The 21,092-nt window shown below is 37.8% G+C and overlaps 1 protein-coding gene across 1 annotated transcript in view; it reads right to left on the reverse strand.

The window, feature by feature from the left end:
- tmtc2b (transmembrane O-mannosyltransferase targeting cadherins 2b) overlaps positions 1 to 21,092 on the reverse strand; it is a 111,426-nt gene that overhangs the window by 24,707 nt on the left and 65,627 nt on the right. Inside the window, exons 3-4 of the mRNA XM_059506763.1 lie at positions 2,687 to 3,512; positions 36 to 150 (exon numbers count right to left, since the gene is read on the reverse strand). Of these exons, the coding sequence (XP_059362746.1) occupies positions 36 to 150; positions 2,687 to 3,512 (941 nt within the window). The remainder of the gene's footprint in view (positions 1 to 35; positions 151 to 2,686; positions 3,513 to 21,092) is intronic.

The following is a 21,092-nucleotide window of genomic DNA, read 5'->3' on the forward strand; positions in this document are numbered from 1 at the left end:
AAAGTCAGCTGTCAGGAAGAAGTTTGCTCACTCACAGGTTATACAACATGTCAGCCATGTTCCTCCGGTAGTACAGAGCGTTCCTGTAGGCTCGCTCGGCCTCCACCACCTTTCCCTGGTTCTTGAGAACATTTCCCAAGTTACCCCAAGCTGAGAAAGGAGAATAATGTATTAACATTCTGAAAATACAAGAAATCTACGAACATCTAAAAAATAGATACAGTAAAAAAAAAAAAATGAAATATATATATAGGCAAATTGTGCTAGGTAGACACATTGTTTCCATAACATTCTATTTCTGGTAAACCAAATACATAAATTCTGTGTCATTTTTGTTACTTTATTATTGGTATCTTTGATATGGTCTGCAGAATGTTTTCATAAAATTTCACAATGTTGCATTTTGGTTGGTTAAGTTACATCATAGCACAACAATGTGAAACTTGGCAAACGTTTTGGGCTTCCAAGTCACATAGTAAACTGGATACAGAATCTGAAATTCATAAAGGCTTATGAGAGGTACAAGCAAGGGGAAAAAAAAGAATTACATTATAATAATGCAATTTTAGATGCTACCCATGCATAGTATATGTGCCATGAAAGGAGCTAGTGCACGGGAGGTGATACAAAGTCATACTGATCCAGTTTGGCTTGATAAACGATTTAAATTAAATTTTGATAATCAATTTGAGAGATTTAACAAATAAAGATAACTGGCTGTCGTTAATAGATGGAATTCAATAAGAGATGATGATAATTTAACAGTTCAGTGGCTCTGCTCCACACACAAAGTGAAATTGATGCATGAATCCATGTCAAACTGGGGGAACTTCTAATGATCCTAATGCATTAAATCATCATTTTGTGCTTACAATTAAATAAGCAATATTTGCTGTGCTACTGGAAATTAGTACGGAATTTTGTAATTAGAAAGGAAATGTGTTTTTGTTTTTTATGTCAATGCACACTTTATAAATGTCTATATCACTTACTGAAAAATGATTAAGTAAATGTTTCAGTTTTAAATTTAAATATTTGAGCCATAGATCAAATGAGTACAGAAATGAAGAGAGGCTGAGGAAACTTGATACGTAAACCCTCAAAACTTTTCATGATGAGCAACTTCCATTTTTGGTTTGCAGCAGCATTTGTTGGGGAATAAATGATTGCAACACATCCTGCTGTCACCCTTAAGTTAAGTAACACTTAAAGAGCAGGTCATATGTTTTTTTTTAAATATCTAATTTGCAGTTTATAACATAGCTATCCTTACATTAAAACAATCTACAAAGTTGTTAATCAAAAAAGTGCATGGTAAATAAAGAAATTGTCTCTCAAAAGAGAGAGTCGACTCAGAGTTGCCTTAAGTCATCATATTTTCGAACCTTTTTGTTGTGTGCATGTCATTTTATCAAGGACTGCTTCTCTCATCTTGGCTTTTATATTCGCTGGCTTCTAATCTTTTAAATTTGGACTAGCAAGCTCTCCCAATCACAACCTGTAAGTAAGCTTGACACTTTATGTGTACATTTTCAACTGAGTGCTTAAAATATCAAGTTTTTGTGTTAATATGTGAAGCATATTACTGAAGTAGTTCTGATAATTCGCTGTGAACCCACTATTTCCTAAGAATGTGTCTATTAATGTAGACTGATGTTATTCTAATTAATTTGTTTAATAATAAAGAATGTAGTGTAGCACACAGACTTTACAATCATAGTGTAATTGCTGTTTATTTTGCTGCACTGGCAGTCATAGGGTTTTCAGCTGGTGCTCCTGTGATACAGCTGTTCTGGGTTCAGATTAAAAGTTAAGATAGAGCGTTTTTGTCTGTTGTTCTTCAAACATTACAGTAGTGTATTTTATGTCATTATTATAAGAATGGATTGGAGCGCTATATTGTTTAATATAAAGGTGCTTTGTCAATACTAGCACTCGATAACTGGATCAAGTACTCTTCTCTGTACCAATCATAACAGGCTTAGCCAGTTGACCAATCAGAGCAGAGTAGGATTGTGGAAGGGAGGGGTTTGCTCCGAACTTGCTTGGAATGAATCGTTTCCTTGTCATTGGCAAATGACTATAATATTAAATGTATATTCTGAAAAATTACAATGTTTTCTGACCTTAGATGCATTTAAACCTGTTGTAGGGGACTTCAACACAATATTAGGAAACTTTAAAATACAATATGACCTGCTCTTTAACATCGCCTAGTTGTAGTGTAGATGAATGGGAATATGACTTTGGGTAACTAAATATTATAATATGGCTGCATAAACAAGATTTACACTACCTGTATCTTGCAGGGTTTTATAGTTTTCTAAAACCAGAAAATAACATTTTGTTACCTGTAATAAAAATTGAAATAAAATATTAAATAAATATTAAATTAAAAAAATTATAAAAATGCACCTTAAAATGACAAAACACAAATTTACTAAAACAATTAATTATATGAAAAAGTATTCAAAATATTACTAAAAACTAAAATATTATTTCAACTGTACTAAAATAACACTGGAAAATAGGTAGAAATGTCATTCAATACAGGGGAGGTAGAATCTCCTGAATTACTTGGACTATGTTACATTTTATAAGTAGCTGAAATAAGTACAAATGTCAAGTCATGTCAAAATATCTGAAGGGCCCCAAATCTCCTCAGACCCCAGTGTGTTAAAATTACCTTTAGCAGGGTTCACAGATATCCCTGACTTGTATAGCATCTCCTCATTCTGCCAGTCACGGTTCCTCAGCACCGTCTTAATCCCAAAAAGAAGGACCAGGGCTGCTGAGCAGCCTAGCACCAAAGTTCTGGAGGACTTCCTCCTCAATCTGACATATAAAGCTCTCATCCCCACTGCTACCAACAGGCAGAAGCCCATACTAGGGATGTACAGTACTCGCTCCGCCACCACAAAGCCTACGTAGAAGAATAGGTTGGAGGCAGGGATGAAGGGAATGGCCAGCAGACCCAAGGAGAAGACCACCAAACTCTCTGTGGTGGGCAAAGACGATGAATGGTGTTTTGCAGTACCATTTGCTCCATTCATCTGCACTGAGTTTGAGTAAAAAGTTGAGTGTTCATAATCAGAGCTACAACTGTGTCCATTTGTGGACTTCCCGTTTGCTACATGATGTGCTTTCCCATTGGTCTCCTTGCTTTTGGTTGGGTAATGGCAAAGCCCAAACCATGCCAGCGCTAGAAGCGAGGTGTAGAAGGCCACGGTGTGGAGGTTTCGCCAATCTGCAAGGCTCCTCACAAGAGGCAAAGCATCCATTGACCAATCAAAACTTAGCATGTCAGGGCACAGGAAGAGCCAAATGTTCATTGCGGGGAGAAAAAAGAATGTTAGCATCCTAGTTAGGAAACAAGGACAGTCCGCTGCAGGGTTGTCAGAGTTGGAAAAGTTCGGAGGTTTGTTTCCCATCCAGTAAAGACGGCAAGCCAAAAGTATGACACCCCAGAAGCCCAGCAGAAAAACGCTCAACAGCAGGTGCAGGTTATTCTTCTGAGAAACAAAAACAGAGAAAAACAACATCAATCAAAAGACTGGGATTTCAAAGAGGATTAAGCAGAATCAAACATATTAAAATTCACAAAATACATTATGCTGGCCAAATCCAACCTACTGTACATCATATAAAAATGGAACTTGATTTCATTTAGAAAAAAAAAAAAAACTTTTTCTGAAAAAACAAAATCAGGGAAAAAAACATGAGAACAAAATTTGACTGGAAAATACCACAATGCGAATGCACTCAATATCAAATGCTATCTTTTTCCTGTATGCCTTTCGTCTTTTCAAATCCTTTGTGCTTACATCTGGACAAGGTTTATTACCAATACCAAGATTGACCAATACATTCCAACTGCACTAAATATTATTGTGACCTGAAAAATAAACACTGGAGCACATTCTGGAACACAAGCAGCCTTCATTAGCAATTTGTTGCAGTTATTCAATACATACTGTACCACATGCACATACTACGGTTTCATTGTGACATCAATGAATGGTTAATGAGAATCAGCCCTTTTCATCTCCAGTCACTGCAAACTATTTTAACTCTTGGCTAATGTAGACACACATTTTCCACATTTTTCAGAGAGGCCACAATAATAAACGTAGCGTCACTGACGGCTGGTCAGTGAGTACATCTTGACGTCGCATCACAAGGCAGTGCCGCAATTCATCTCTGTCTCATAGAGCCGGCTTTCACAGACTTTATAAAATAAACAAGATATGGCCTCATAAAGGTGCCAATCCATCATGCCGCAGTGCTGATATTAAACACTCCAGCATGAAAATGATTTTAGAGTATTTATGGAGTGTTTGAATATTTTACATGTTAAGTAAAAGGAGGGAATCCTGACCAGTAGCTGGTAGAGCAGCTGCGGAGTTCAGTACGCCTTCCTTTTAGTGTTGTTTTTGGATCATGGATACCCTCAAGCAATTTTAGGACTTCCTCCAAACACGGAACTCTTTCGGTACAGACGGCAAACAAAAACGCAAATGATTACTTCAAGGCCTTCGTCAATCACCATTAAAGGGATGGTTTACCCAAAAATGAACATTTTGTAATCATTTTTTTGTCGTTCCAAACCTTTCTGACTTTCCTCCTCCTGCAGAATACAAATGGAAATGTTAGGCAGGATGTTAACACTGCTTAAAAAGCAGAATAAAAGTGAAGGAAGTCAGAGAAATGAAAGAGATCTCATTCACTTTAAATGTATGGAAAAGAACGCGAAAAAAATTCTCATTTTGTATTCATCTGGTTTGAAACAATGTAAGTAAATCATAAAAATGTTCATTTTTATTTCATAACCCTTACAAGATGTTATGTACATTTGGAAAACATTCATACTAAAGATTGATGTTTGAAAGCATTCCCTAATCATTATTTGTGAACCATTTTGTCAGTCTATAACACCATTTATTGTAACTCACAGTGAAATACTCCTCTTCCCAGCTGACTCACTAACAGAATGACTGTGAGACAGTGAGTATGTGTTCTGCATTAATGTCCAGCTGCTTTATACAGTATAGATTTTTTGTCCTGGTTTTGGTCATCTCTGGTTTAGACAAAGAGCATATTATTACTCACAGGGGAAATGTCTGTAACAGGCCACTTCCCATGTAATCATGTTATGTAGCACAGATGTATAGAGCATGTCCCGAACGACATGACCTTTACCGTAAGACATGACAGGCACACAGCTCTGAATCTGTGATATGACAGAAAGAGCCACATGCCACCAAGAGAAAAATAGAAATGTAAAACATTTTTTTTTTTTTTACTTAATGAATTCTTAAAACAATAAAAATATATAATGATTAATATTTTTATAAACATACTTTATGGGTGTGAAACTTTTATAATTTTTATTTTGTACATTTTGTTTACATTCAAATTTTTTTTTCCTGTAAATAATTTTTCTCCCAAAATGAATAAATAGACAAAAAAAAAAGCTATTTAAAATGTAAGCTTGTTCTTTTGTTTTGCAGCACACTCAAAAAAAAAAACTATGTCTGTAAGACATATCAGTCTGTCACCAATTAAAGTCTTGGACAACATCAAGTTAATAACCTGTGTCTCTCAGTTCCTGTGACATCTGTTTAAGTTTACTGACCGAAAGGCATGATGGGTGCATTAACGATTGCGAAAGATGAATACTAAAGCAACAGAACTACAACAATAGCTTGAACACATATAAAATCAGTGCAGTTAGAAATGAACATTATAAATATTGTAATGAATAAAAATGGTTTACATGATAAAAACTGATAAGATCTGAAGGTGTTTTGATTCCGTGCATACAGTACAGCTGGCTGTTTCAGGTGGAACGTGAACGTCCCAGCGGAGTGAACTGTAGGCTGAAGGAAAGAGGTCGTAAAGGGACCGTCCCACAGGGGTCCTGAAGCAGCAGGCTACAGAGGCTGAGCAGAACGGGCCGACTGAAGAGAAACACAGAAGTACTTTGAGATAGGTCTAAACCGCATTGGTATGAAGGTCACAAATGCCCACATACTGTATACCTCTAAAATGAAAATTAGTTCGAAGAAAATATTACAGTAAGTAGAGCTTTCCGATAATGTTCTCGATTCAGTAATGATTCTTAAACTACCAATATTGATAATGATATACAAAAAAATGTAAATAAAGTCTAAGTTAGGTGTAAAGAACTATATTAAAGCTTCACTTAAACTTTGTTTTGTAGATAGTTGCAGTTTTAAGTATGCTTTTTAATTTTGTTCTTGCAAACAACAGTGTTGAGGTCAGTGTAATATCTGCACATAATTGCATAGACAATTTTAATGGGTCATCTTATATTTACTCAACCATCATCACTAGTTATCTTCACACAGAAAAGACATTGTGATGATTCTCATGGACAGCTGACTGACAACAAGATGCCTGCCATGTTTCATAAAAACGTCAATGATGACTTTCATGCAGCATTTTTTTTGGTACAAAAAGCAAAGCTGTAAGATCAAAGCTAGCAAGCTCTGCTATTTCCTTTTGATTAAACTTGAAAGTCCACACATACTTCTCTTCATCTGTAGTACAGAGGCAGTTCCTGTCCCTTATTAGTGAACTACACAAGTAGGAGAGCGACGGCCACACAGTATATATAGGCATAATTACATCCTTGTAATCAAAGAATTCATACCATGAAAAAAGGCTTTTAAAATGTCTTCACATCTAATGACACTTCTCCCCTGAATGTTTCTCTTCATAGATATGGGATTTTCAAAGGGGCTAGAAGAGCTTTGGGGTGATGTATCAACATCTTCATCTAGCACTAAAGGATTGTGAAGTCAAACGGATTAAAGTACGAGCGACATTCATACATTTCAACAGGTATAGATCTCTGCAAATAAGTGCGGTGATGTAGACGCATCCGTCATTTTAGTGCACATAAGAGAAAATGACTGAACTCCACATGACCCTGTCAGCCAATCTCACCAAAAGCCTGTAAATATAGGCTGTTTCTCGGGCGCACACACATAAATATATAAATAAATAAAAACTCGACTCTATACAAATTAGCGGCGGTCTAACGGAGCTTAAGCCCTGTGGGGGTGAGACGGCGCGAGTGAGACGGATTGCGGAGGCAGAAGATGTGTCAGTGAGGTCATGCGGGAGTGTGAATGCTTGCACACAGGATTCTCGCAGGATTTATGAGGCGGCTGCAGGTTTGGGACTGCACAGGCTCTCGAGAACCAGCAGGGGTTTTTAGCACTTGCAGGTTTGGAGCCAAAACACATAGACCCCAGGATTTGTGTAGGTTTCAATCTGTGTGTGTGTGTGTGTGTGTGTGTGTGTGAATGCCATTTTTTTGTTGTTTATGTCAAGGGGAAATCTAAATTGACCTCACATTTTTAACACACTGATCTTACTGAACACAACTTATGAGTACATAATTACATAAATCATCATAATTATGTACATAATCAGTACATAAAATCTAACTGTCTTCATAAGATTTAATCAAAATAATAAACTTGATTTCCACTGAAATTTTCTTTTTCCACTTTCCTTTCTGTTCTCATACATGTCAAAAAAGCATGAACTACTGGAGAACGTTAACCAGTTTTTTGGCTTCTTGCAAACTGTTTCCACAAACCTACATTCAGGTATAGTGTGGAACGCAAACGTTTTATGATTCCCAATTCATTTACTTATATAATTTAGTCCCAGTGGATAAAATCAAGTTTGACACCTTTTTGCCTCACTGAATATCCCAATTCACTCTAGAATAAGCCACATTACTCAAGTTAAAACCTTCAAAGACACAGTTTCATGTTGACTTTTCTATTTGGCAAAAACCTTCCAATTCTCACAACAAGACACCATATTTGAGAAAGTTCCTGTGTTTGCCTCACTGTATCTGAAGTGTACTGATGCACAATGCTGGACTAAATGTGGCAGCGTTTAACCAAGCAAAAATGTCCCCAGGCTGTGTGGGAAAAGAAAAAAAAAAAAAAAACAGAAAAGAGAATTTAAGAACACAAACTCTCTTATTCACACTACCTGGCCATCAGACAAACAACAATTGTCACTTCTAGTCAACTAGAAAGGCAGAACAAAATCTGATACCAGCAGACCCTTAGAGAACCACCACCAGTCACAGATGGAGAGAGATTTTAGTGCTTGGCTCTATCTCCATCATCTCCCACATAAACAAGAAGTGTCCATCTTTATAATACGGCCTACGTTTTCAAAGTCAGGCCTTCTGCAGCCCAATGTGGAATATAGCTTTTATGTCTTTTTTTGTGTGTGTGTGTCTATAATCCAGTTTGTCTCGAAATAAGTGGTTTAACACAAAACTGAGGCTTTTTCCATTGTCAGTTCCTCTCCATCAGTTTGAAATGAAACTACGAGAAACAGGCATACGAGGATAACATCCGCGGAGATAAAGCACACAACAGACCAATTCAAAAGAAAAGTGAAAGAAAGAAAAACTTTTTTTGGCAGCAGTTTTTTTTTCCAGGACATTTGGGGTAGAAAGAAGCTTGCCAAAAGTTCAATAAGCTCTGGATTCTGTCTCAAAAATGCATCTTTCTTCTATTTTATGAGATTAATTAAATGAGAAAGGTAAAAAAAAAAAAAAAAAAAAAAAAAAAAAAAAACCTACGTATGTTCTGTGCTCCCAAAAAGTTTGATAATTAGTTATATATATACATACATACATACATACATACATATATATATATATATATATATATATATATGAACCCCAGTCAGACGATCCTGTTTCTGGGTATAGTTCTGAACTCGTGTTCCATGACGGCGCGGCTGTCACCACAGCGCGCGATGGGCCTTCAGCGCGCAGCGAGTTCTTTCCGCTGCGGCGCGACCGTGTCGCTCAAACCCTGTCAAAAGATGCTGGGTCTCATGGCCTCAGCATCTCCGGTTCTGCGGCTGGGCCTGCTCCGCATGTGCCCCCTGCAGTTCTGGCTGAAGGCTCGGGTGCCGCGCAGAGCGTGGGCGTCTGGCCGGCTGCATTTCAAGGTCGATCAGAACTGTGTTGCGGCTCTAGCACCTTGGACAGCGAACGGCTGGTACCGATCAGGTGTAAGCCTGGGGACTTCCCCGAGTGTGAAAATGGTGTCGACGGATGCCTCCACTTCGGGATGGGGAGCGCTGCTCGAAGGCAGACCGTCCTTTGGCCTATGGTCAGAACGGGAAAAGCTCCATCATATCAACTGCCTGGAAATGCTGGCAGTGGAGAACGCTCTGACGTGCTTTTGTCCCCATATCAAGGATCACCACGTCGTAGTCCGTGCGGACAACATGTCCGTGGTGTCCTACATAAATCGTCAGGGCGGTCTCGGGCCTGAAACCTGTGCAGGCTGACGGAACGCCTCCTGGTTTGGGCTCAGCACAACGTGCGCTCGCTGAGAGCAGTGCATGTGCCTGGACTGCAGAATCTGGGTCCAGACAGGCTGTCCAGAGGCAATGTTCCTACGGGCGAATGGTCTCTACACCCGCAAACAGTCCGGCTGTTGTGGGAGAGATTTGGCATGGCGGAGGTGGACCTCTTTGCGTCCCACGAAAACGCTCACTGCCCCGCGTTCTTTTCCAAGAACGAAAGCGCGCTGTCACGGAGATGGCCGTGCTGCCCGCTTTATGCGTTCCCTCCCGTCTCCCTCCTTCCGCAGGTGATAGAACGGGTGAGAGAAACGAGATGTTCAATACTGCTTGTAGCACCTCTTTGGAAGAACCAACCATGGTTCCCAGATTTGATGCAGTTAGCAGATGTCGCCCCGTGGCCGGTACCGTTGAGGAGGGACCTCCTCTAGCAGGCCAGGGGCTCGATTTGGCACCCTCAACCGGAGTTGTGGTCCCTCCATGTGTGGGCGCTCAACGGTTACCCGCTGATCTCGCAGTGGGAGTGCTAAATACCATCACTCAGGCTAGGGCTCCGTCGACACGACGTCTGTATGCCTCGAAGTGGTCGGTGTTCTCCAGCTGGTGCACAGCTCGAGGTTATTCACCCCTTAGTTGTGAGTTGTTAGACGTACTCGGTTACTAAACGTAACCTCGGTTCTCTCTAGAAGAGCGAACGAGTACTGCGTTCTCTGCCGTGCGCACGATTCACTCTGGTTTGCTTCGGCGATGAAATAAATCAGGTGAGTCAGCCTTTTCGAGCTCCTTTTATAGGTTGGGCCACACCCGTTTCGGCGGGAAGTGGCAAGAAGGGTGCGAAGCGCCCTTATTGGTCTGATGTTGCATCAGCCCGCGCTCGATAGGCTGTGCAGTTGCGGCAGAACAAGCCAATGAGCGAACGAGCCGTCTTGCCTATGGCTGTGTACTGCTGCAAATGCGCCTTACAAAAATACAAAATTAAGGATAATTTTTTGCTTCAGTATTTCGTGAAAAGAGACCTTTCCCGTAGCGTCTTAGCTAAGACGCAGTACTCGTTCGCTCTTCTAGAGAGAACCGAGGTTACATTCAGTAACCGAGTACGTTTTTGGATAATAAATATACCAAGTTTTATACTTCAAAAAATAAAAAGAAATAACAAAATAAAATAAAAACAAATTAAAATAAAGGCCCTACTGTGCCCAACTATGATGCATGATTAATTTTCAGTTTGCATTTCTAATATTTTAAACAGATTATTGTTAATAACAGATGTAACAGATTAATATTCAAATGGAGAGGAGTGTGCCTTGATAGCACTTAAATTATGCAAAAAAAAGAAAAAAAAATTCTTGGAGGTTTAAATATGCTGCTATATAAAGGAGACACCATAATTACAAAAACTAAATTTTAGAACTCTTATCTACTCCATCCACAAGTATGCTACAACCCAAACCAAAATCCTGCAATACCCAGCTACTCATACAAATAACAAGCACATGACTGGACAACATCTAAGCCATTCTGCCAAGGCAAACACCCCGTGAGATTTGCGATTCAGCTTCAACGAGCTGAATATTTACTCTGAAGCTGCTTTGAGCACGGATCAAGAAAAAACAGCCAAATAGCCAAGATGCCATATCCGGATTTAGCTTTTAAAATTCACTTAAACCAACAAGCTGCTCTCATATTATGTGCAGATTGCCCTTCTACCAGTATATTTGGACCTTTCCTCAAAATTTCAGAGTAAGGACTTTTACTCAGAAGTCTGTCAGTGTTTCCATCTCCTGAATGCTAACGTGTAACAGTCATTTAACCTTCATGACTGATAGAAGAGGGTGGTGTTAAATATTTGACTTTCCTTCATGAGTAAATTGGCTGTAATCATGAGGGATTTGGGGAGAGCAGAGTCGACGGATAAAAGCCACCTAAGTCTGCACTTAGTAATCCGCTGCACTTAATGAGACTTTTCAAATGAATCTGCAACTTTGGGCCTGAAGACAAGTGCAGAGCTATAAGAGATGATTTACTTAGCTCAACCTCAGACGACAAACCTCCAAGCACTGCCATTAAAAATTCATGGAGCTTTAATGTCAACAAGAAACCTTACAACAATTTCTACATTCAAATTTTCTAATTATACCATTTATAATCAGTTTCTGCCTGAGAGCTACTGTAAGTCTGGAAGATGTCACCTTACCATTAAACAGCAGGTTTAATTTTGACCAATTGATTAAATCAGATCAGTTTTGGAACAAATAGGCAAATGATATTTAGAATAAAAAGGTAACACACTGGATTATGTGCACTGACCACTAGGCCACAGCTCTTAAGTGTCTTTTTTCAAAATTGAGATTTATACATCATCTGAAAGCTGAATAAATACGTTTTCTTAGGATCGGACAATATTTGTCCATGATACAACTATTTGAAAATCTGGAATCTGAGGGTGCAAAAAATCAAATTCGCTTTTGAAGTTGTCCAAATGAATTCTTAGCAATGCATATTCCTAATCAAACATTAAGTTTTGATATATTAACAGTAGGAAAATTATCTTCATGGAACATGATCTTTACTTAACATCCTAATGTTTTTTTGGCTATTGCTAAAAAATATATCCCAGCGACTTAAGTCTGGTTTTGTGCTTCAGGGTCACAAATTTGGCAAAGAAAGGCAGCAGCAAAGACAAACAGGAATCACGCTCCGATAACATTTACTGGAGAAACATTTATTGCAGCAGAAGCTGAGATAACATAAATAAAATAAATATGAAGGACCGAAATGTCACACAACACACAATAGACAGAAACTGAGAGAAAGCAAGCAAGAACGCAAGACGCTATCCAATTTTCCATTGAAATCAGACAACCGATAACGATTTAAATGTTTCGTCTAATAAAAAAAATATGATTATGGTGGGAAAACAGCCTTGGAATTGTCTTTAGGCACAAAGACAATTGCCAGAGCATTATTATGCCTCGCTCTCAGCAAATTCTCTATGAGCCACACCAATGGAGTCAGCAGAGAAACCCACACTCCAGCATTATCTTAGTCTTAAATGTAACAAATTAGACTTTTATAAGGCCTGTAATAGTGTATTACTTCTACTGCTGCTCTACTTACAGGAACTAGAAAGCAATATCTTAACTAAATGACCACAAACAAATGACAGCTACTACACCACAAACTTCCCACTTACAACATTTAAATTGATTTACAACTTAACATTCGTCCAGTATCAGTTTGATTAAACTGATTGACACTTAACAAACCCCCTTAAATTCATTTACATACCCTCTTTGATTAGTGTCTTAATTTAGATAAACATCAATCAATGAAAAAAGTAATAGTAAATAAAATAAAAATAGCAATTTTTGGCCTTGGTTTGTTGAGACGTTTCCATACTTGATGTGCCAGTGTTCCAGATGGCTGCAGTCCTACAGTAATCATTCCAGCTCAAACGGGAATGTGCTCAGATAAGCTGGTACTACTGATACACCACGCCAAGTGTAACAAACTTCATAATCAAACGGCAAACAGATATCTAAATTCTCAAGGTGAATGTTTGAGTTCATTTTTGCCCTGCTATGAATGGCAAAGCAGGAAAGAAATGCAGTACTTGCAAAAGAATGAGAAAATAATAATGGATGATTAAGTTATGAAGATTTATCACAAGAAAGTAATAATCTTTCAATTGCAGGTGTAAAGTCAACCCTGAGTTCGCCTTTAAGCTGATGCGAATATGAAACTTTATATTTAACAAATAAAGAGAGACATTTATTACCTAGCAAGGCCATAACTGTGGAAAGCACAAAGTGGATCAGAAAGTTGAAGATGAAATTATTTTGGCCTTTGGTTTGCTTGCTTTCTAAACTGTTCTTGGTATTTCAGCCAGGTCAGCAGTCTGATTTGATTATAGATGAAGAAGAATGACAATTGAAGGATTTTTAGGCCTATGTGCCAATGTATTCGAGCTTTCCAGGCTAGCCAAAAGAAATGCCTTGCAGCTATGCATCACCATTTCCCAAATATATAAATCTTAACCACAAAAGAGGAAAATCTGAAATGTAAATAAAGTGATGAGATTGAGAAACCCCAATCTATTCAAACTCAAAACTGCTCCCTGCGAAAAATTTATTATGTGCAGCCACAGAGAGACCTCCTAGCATAAACTTCTGCTTCCTAAATCGCTGCCGTTTATTTAGCCTGAATGGTTTGGCGAGCATGTGTGTGTCCACAATCCTCAGCAGCAGCTACAAGATACTGATTCATTCCTTTCAGAGGTCACTAAGGTCAAAGAGAACTTTCTGCAAAAAAAAAAAAAAAAAGCGAATTAATGGACCATGTGACCCCAGTCCACTCTGAAAAATAACAACTCTAGCATATTAATCCACATACTTAGACTAGACATGTCTAAAAAATGGCATTTGAGTTAAAATTATCAACTTAAGACATCTGTGATTTCATGAACTGATTTGAATGGGATTGAGATTTCTATAGTAAACATTTTTTAAAGTGATGGTTCATCCAAAAAATTTAATTGTGTAGCATTTTCTTTCTTTTGCAGAAAAATTATTGTTATGTTACTGGGGACCAATTTTATTTTGGACCCCTTTGACTTTATAGTTACTTTTAAAAGTTGCATTTTTGGGAGAACTATTCTTTTCATGTTGGATTTATGAAAGGTCACATATTCCGAATATGAACATAAATGTGATTTAAAATAACTAACACATCACATATTTAATTAAAAGTAGTATTAATTAAGATGATAAGACAACGGAGGTCAAAATTAATGAGAAGTGTAAAAAATACATACTGTATAAAGCAATCACACACAACATTCCTATACGGATTTAATTAAATTTCTCAGAGGAACAGAGTTAGATGAAAAATATATGCGAAACACCAATTTAACTAACCTTATCTCTTCAGGTAAAATTACTTTTGGCAATTTTGCAGCTTCACAAATTGGCACTTTCAGCAAGGCAGAGTTTGGATGGACTGTGATGTGAAGTGAAAACTCCTGTGCACAGTCAGCAGAGCTCTCCGAAACTAATAATGTGAAACAAACATGGACTTGTGATTCTGCTGTGTAGGTTATAAATGCATCAATGTAACAAATCCACGGCTGTTTACACTGGCTGCACTTGACCAGAGAAATCATGTTGGGTGTGATTAAGTGCCATATGACAAGCTGTGGTATATGGCAGCATGTTTGTGTACATGCATGTGGCCACCTTGAGGTCATACTGTGCTTTACTGTATGCACCAGCAACTGTTTCATAGCACTAAGTACATATAACGAACCTGAACATGCTAAAACTTCCCATAAGACATGGCTTTAAAAGCCTTTCTAAGGAAATGATGGATTCCTCAACACCACACTCCATCTTCAGCCAGACCAGTGCTGGACCGGAGGGGACAGGCAACAGTAAATTAACCAGTCAGCAACTACAACCCAAACAAAGGCTTACTTTGGCCAACGGTTTACATTAGGGCTTAGGGTACAAAGACTTCTGCCTCTGAGACTTGTCCTGTGAGAGACAAAACAAGACTCAATCTGGCTACTTTTTTTTATACTATTAACCATTTAAGACTGCCTTTTTAAAAATAAAATACAATGGAAGTGGATGGAGACCACCGACACCAATAAATGAATTCATTAATATGGGAAACAAAGCAGGAAATACAGGTTTGGAATAACAAGCGGGTGAGCAAATGGTGAGAGTACATTTATGCTTTAATCTCATCATTTAACTTACACCAACTAGTGTTTTGTATAGAAGTAGAGGATTGAAAATCTAAAAATAACTCTGAAGATATGTAAAATTGCTTTATCTAGTTTTTTCAATGGGTATTGAAATCCACTGAAATAATCGAGATTTCTGTGTGATGCTATTATTTACGATTACTGTATATAACTAAGGGAAGGGGTCACTTAATGCGAGCATCAGTACCTCATCATTACACAGAAAACTGGAAAAGTTCAGAATCAATAATGAATCTGGAACAAGACATTTCAGTATTTGACTAAGGATTCATACAGGATTAAAATCCATACTGTGCAACAGAAATTTACTCAAAATCCTCAAAGATGACTAGCCCCAATCTGTATGTATGTATGTATGTATGTATGTATATATATGTATATATATATATATATATATATATATATATATATATATATATATATATATATATATATATATATATATATATATTTGGAAAGTATAAGCAGCAAGAGAAAAGCTAAATAAAAGAGCATCTCCTACTTCTGTGGGCGAATGTCTGCCAAAAAGATACAAGAGAAAACATGGAAAAAATAAAAATATAAATGAGGCAGAGACTATTATTGGAAATGGAAAAGAGTGTGGGAATAATAAAACCTTTCACAGCATTTTTTTTGGTGGTGTTTTCCTGTATTCTTGGCTTCCTCTCAGAGCATCTTAGCTTGTTAAAGCCTCTGCAGATTTCATCTAAACTACTAACAAATAATACAAGAGTGCTTTACACTGAGGTTTGGGTGAACTATTCTTTATTGTGTTCAAGCATACTTCTAAGAAATGATATTCATCTCACATTGTTCTCATTTTGTCATGTGAGCTACATTGCTGCTGAATTACAGCACGATCAGAATGACAGCTCAACAGTACAAACACATCACAGCGCTGAAATACTGCTGAAGTGGCAACCAACTCTGACATTGCAGAAGAATGGAGTCATTCCACTCTAAACAGTATTAGCATTCATGTCATGAGTCGATGCTTCATGGTTCTGCTGCAGCACTTTAATAACTCCAAAGTGCTACAACAAAGACATGAGAAATGGACCAGGATTAGGCCTACTAACAAAAAAAAAAAAAAGGAATACTGCAGAGTAAAAAAAAAGATCTACTGAGAAAAGCTGCAATGAAAATTGACATTTTGAGTGTTCTCAACAAATTTCTTAATTTTTCTCAATAACATCTGACTAAATGTTGTTTACGGATTGGATCAAGTCAGAAGTGGATCTTCGTAACCAAATTTGCGAACAGAAATCAAGCTAAATGAAAGATTCTGCTTGGCAACTGCAGAAGCTTCCTCTTCATTACATATGGTTTTATGAAGTGGAACAAAAGCAAGCAATTGGGACACGTCCATATTGTAAATGGCGGCTATGAGGAGGACACAGAACTCAAAAGACTATAATAATGCTGTTAGAACTAGAAAAATAAGAGAAAACAGCTGTAGAGAATACAACCTCTTTTTGTGCACACACGTGAAATGAAAGAGAGTAGGTTTACCCCGCAGATGTCCCTGTGATCATTAATCACACTGCCTAAACTGCCTCTTTGTTATGATAATGAACACAAATTCATATTTCTCCTCTCCCTCTTGGTTTTATAGAAATGAGTGCTTAGTGTAGTTAAAAGATCTGTGGAGCCCTAAGTACAAAAAGGCCTTAATCTGAACCTTTAGCAATCATTCAATGAAACCTTTCAGTTTACACACTCAAGAGTTCATTTAGGTTATATCATAGGTGGTCTCTTTAAATTACAGAGAGCTTATTGCTGCTTCAGTGATGAAGGTCTTTGAAAAAAAAAACAAGGATTTATTTTGCTCATTTGAAATGAAATATTTTGCAATTACTATGTAGCTGCGTATACATAGACTTTCAGAACTCAAAACTTCCTCTCCACCCAGACGCTTTTATGGAAATTAAAAAGGTCATTTAATTTATTACAGTTGGTATCTATAATAACTCGAATAAAACATTTGTACAGTGCAGTAAAAGCGCTAATTTAATTCCAGTGATATATATTTACAGTCATTAAATTGTATTATATACACGACCATTAAAAAAAATAATGTGGAAAAATTAAGATTTTTAACATCTCTAAAGCTCACCAATGCTGCTTTTATTTAAATCAAAAGTATAGTAAAAATGTTAATACCAGAAAATATAATTATACACTTTAAAATAACATATTTCTACTTTAATATATTTTAAAATGTAATTTATTCCTGTGACACAAATCTGAATTTTCAGCATCATTATTCCTGTCATCAGTGTCACGCAATCTATCAGAAATGATTTTAATATGATGATTTGTTGGTCAAATATTATACACACACACACACACACACACACACACACACATATACACACATATATATATATATATATATATATATATATATGTATATATATATATATAAAAATAAAGGTAAGGTGGGAAACAGTGATGCGCGGGTTGATTCTAAATGAGCGGGTGCCTGCGGTCACCCGCGGTTACGAGTCATCCAAAAATATTTTTAATGATATTCGGGTCACAGTCTGTCAGGTCCTTTGAAATAAAGATGCCAATTAAACCTTTGTAATTTATATAGTACTATACACGATTTTGAAATATATAGGCCTACACTTTATTGGCTGAATAACTGGCGCGAATAGAGTGACCACCTGTCCCGCTTTACGTTGTACAGCAATTTTACCCTTTGTCCCGCCTCAGGCAAATTGAGCATCTGTCCCGCTTTTTCATTCGACCCTGCCTAACAAATACACGGATATGTCCATAGGCGTAGTGTTAACTTATGTCAAATAGTTCAGAGGAGAGAAATAAAAGCGTTAGTCAATAGGCTTAGTCGTACATCAATCAAACTGTTGACGCGCGTGCTGTTTGGTCAGGTTAATGGCCACGAAAAAGAGAAGATGCACTTTTAATAGCGAATGGACCGTAGCATACCCTTGATTAAGACCTGTAGATGGCGAAGCAGAGAGAGCTTTTTTTCTGTGGGACATGGAGGAGAAACGACGTGAAGTGACATGGTGCATGTGAGTAGGCCTACCACAGAAAAAAAGCACATCATCAAGAAACATGCAAATCAGTGCAATCGTTTTTCAATAAACAAAATGACCCACAGGCTGACAAAGTTTGGGCAGCAGAAGTGACGAGCATTTATCATGCCGTACATGACTGCATGTAACAAGTTTGCCCCAGTCATTTTTCCAGATTCTGAAATAGCTAAGAAAAAAGCTGTAGAAACTTTGGGTGATATTTTGGGTCAGGTAGTGTCTTAATCTTTTAGCCGGTGGGTTTAAAAAGAAATATAGGCAATATATTACAGAAAGCTTGAAATGTCTACTTTTAAACGAAAATATTCAAACCAAAATAAATAGGCTACTCTCTGATTATGTAATCCATATGAAATGTGCATTTCTCTCTGGCGTTCATGGTGAGTCCGCATCGTCAATTTCATCTTAGCAGCGACACAGAAAACACCAGTTTATTACTAAACAAATAAATGTCTCCTTGCTAATTTAGACACATGCATAATCATTACTTTAACCAGTTCTTTGTGGCAAGCCTTATGTGTGTGGTCATAACGCTTATTATCCTGTAGGCTAAAGCCTATTTAAGTAATTATATTAATATAAAGGGGCGACGCATTCACTACTTTTAAAAAATGCGGGTCAGGAAGCGGGTTGGGTAAAATATTTTATTTTCATTTTTTTGCGGTCCGGGTTGGGGGCGGGTTAGTTGAAAACATCGGTCGGGTGCGGGTTGTTTATACATTGACCCGCGCATCACTGGTGGGAAATAGTCATGTATGTTTTTTGTTTTGTTTTAGTGCAAGAACCTTGATTAACATTATAAGTGGATTTTAAGGGAAAAAATAAAATGCTACAAAAGTGCAGAATGTGACTCCTTTATCACTAAACAAATTCCTAAAAGCAGTTTTAAGCCAGAAAAAAAAGCGAACTAAAGTGCAACCCCCGAACATGTTTCCCTTGAATGCAGCCAAATGGATGCATGGTTGAATGAATCGTGCCATTTAACTAAAGAAAGAAATGTAAAATGGCAGCACTGCCTCAGGAGGACTGTGCATCTTCAGGAAGATTCTGCATGTGAGCAGTGCCCTTTAAAAAGCCACCTCAAGGACCATCAGGATTTGCAGAGCAATGCAGCACACGATCAATAAAGACAGAAACATTTCACAGCAAACATCACATCAGCATGGCCTTGATTCACCGCGCAGGTTTTTAGATGAAGATCACAAATCTAATTTCGACCTCCAGATGCTCTGCTCGCTGAACGAGTAATTACATGAGTGGGCGAGTCGGCGGAGCATAATGCTAATTGATAATTAGGGAGTGAGAAATTATGAGCAGAAACAATCAAATGAGCTAATCTGCAAGTAATGTATTTGCAGTCGCTAGTTTAAATTAGATATTCCTCTGGTAGGAGGTAAATAGCTTTTTGCTAAAGTAGTTTATCACATTTTTTCAGAAATAAATACATTAGAAATTCTGTGCATGCATTACAGGAAAAATTATAATATTAGAAGCCACTGTATTTTCTGTGATTGTGTTTTAGAGTACAAAAACCAAAACAAATTAGAAAAAAAAAAAATAATAATAATAAAATGTCCCCTCACTCTCATAACAAAGCCAATGCTATATTATGTGTTTATTGCAACACTGAATAAGTTCATTCAAAGGGGAAGCAAGCGTGCCAGATATCCAGTCAGCCAAAACCAATCAACCAATCACATGATCTTCTGTATCAAACTAGATATTTCCAAATTATCAACAGATCATCAACACTGCTGTGTGTTTGTGTGTGTAAAGAGCGAGTCTCATGTTTTCAGATGCATTAACTCGAGTCTGAGGGTAGACAGCAGAAGAGAGAGCCGCTCAGACACAGTAACCACAGAGCACTATATATAGAGGAGTTGTGACAGATCACTGGATCTGAGCGCTCTTACGTACAACTCTGGGAAAAACAAACAATGAAACCTTGCAACGCTTCTCACGCACCTCATTGCAAACTAAACAGCAGCTGGAAATACATAAATTAAAGCAGACAAGGAAAAGGCAGAGATACAGGACACATTTTCACATATACAAAAGAAGTACTTCTTGCAATACCCTCCCCCCCCCCATCTTCCACTAAAATTTTCCAACTGCATTGAATCTTTTCACATCTCAGAGTCTTCATCTCTGAATTCCTATTTCTTAAATGTCATGGGGGTAGTGCTGGGTAGTTCTCTCTTTTTAAAGAAGTGTGAAAGAGCGAGGGGAAAGGGTGATATGCCTGGATGCACGGATATATGCATACGAGAGCATAGCATCTTCTCTAGCATCTCAGAAATTCAAATTCCTATTTGATGTAAAAAGAGACCAGAAAACAAGACAAAAGAATTTGGTTTGCAGCCATTTTGATTGTTGAAGCAGCTATACAGAGCCATATAAATGTGCTCCTGGTGGGCAGGTGCTCCTGAATGGGATGATGCCTACAGAGCATCACTTCATCATACACTGACAGAAGGCATTAGAGCATACGAATACCATCTGTGTATGAGTGAGTGTATGTGCATACGTGTCCGTGTGTACAAACAAGGTCATGTCATAAATTCACACCTGTTCCCTTAGAAGTCCTGTATGTAGGATTGACACCGAGTGGTTGAACTAGGTATTGCAGTCCAAATTCAAAATATTGGAGAGGGATTTTTTCACCCAGCCCCTCCTCCTCAGACTTGACATTACACGCAGGCTGCCAGATTGACGACACCAACAGGAACGAGCACACTTGATGATGAATGAAATTAAATGAAATATGCTGTGTTTTCCATAGGGATTGCAACGATACCATTTTTTTGGGGCTCAACAATAACACAGAATAGTATATGCACAGTATCGGATTTAGAACGGTCTCGTCTGACGGATAATCG

The sequence above is a fragment of the Carassius carassius genome, chromosome 23 (genome assembly GCF_963082965.1).
Source record: "Carassius carassius chromosome 23, fCarCar2.1, whole genome shotgun sequence".
Lineage (NCBI taxonomy): Eukaryota > Metazoa > Chordata > Actinopteri > Cypriniformes > Cyprinidae > Carassius > Carassius carassius.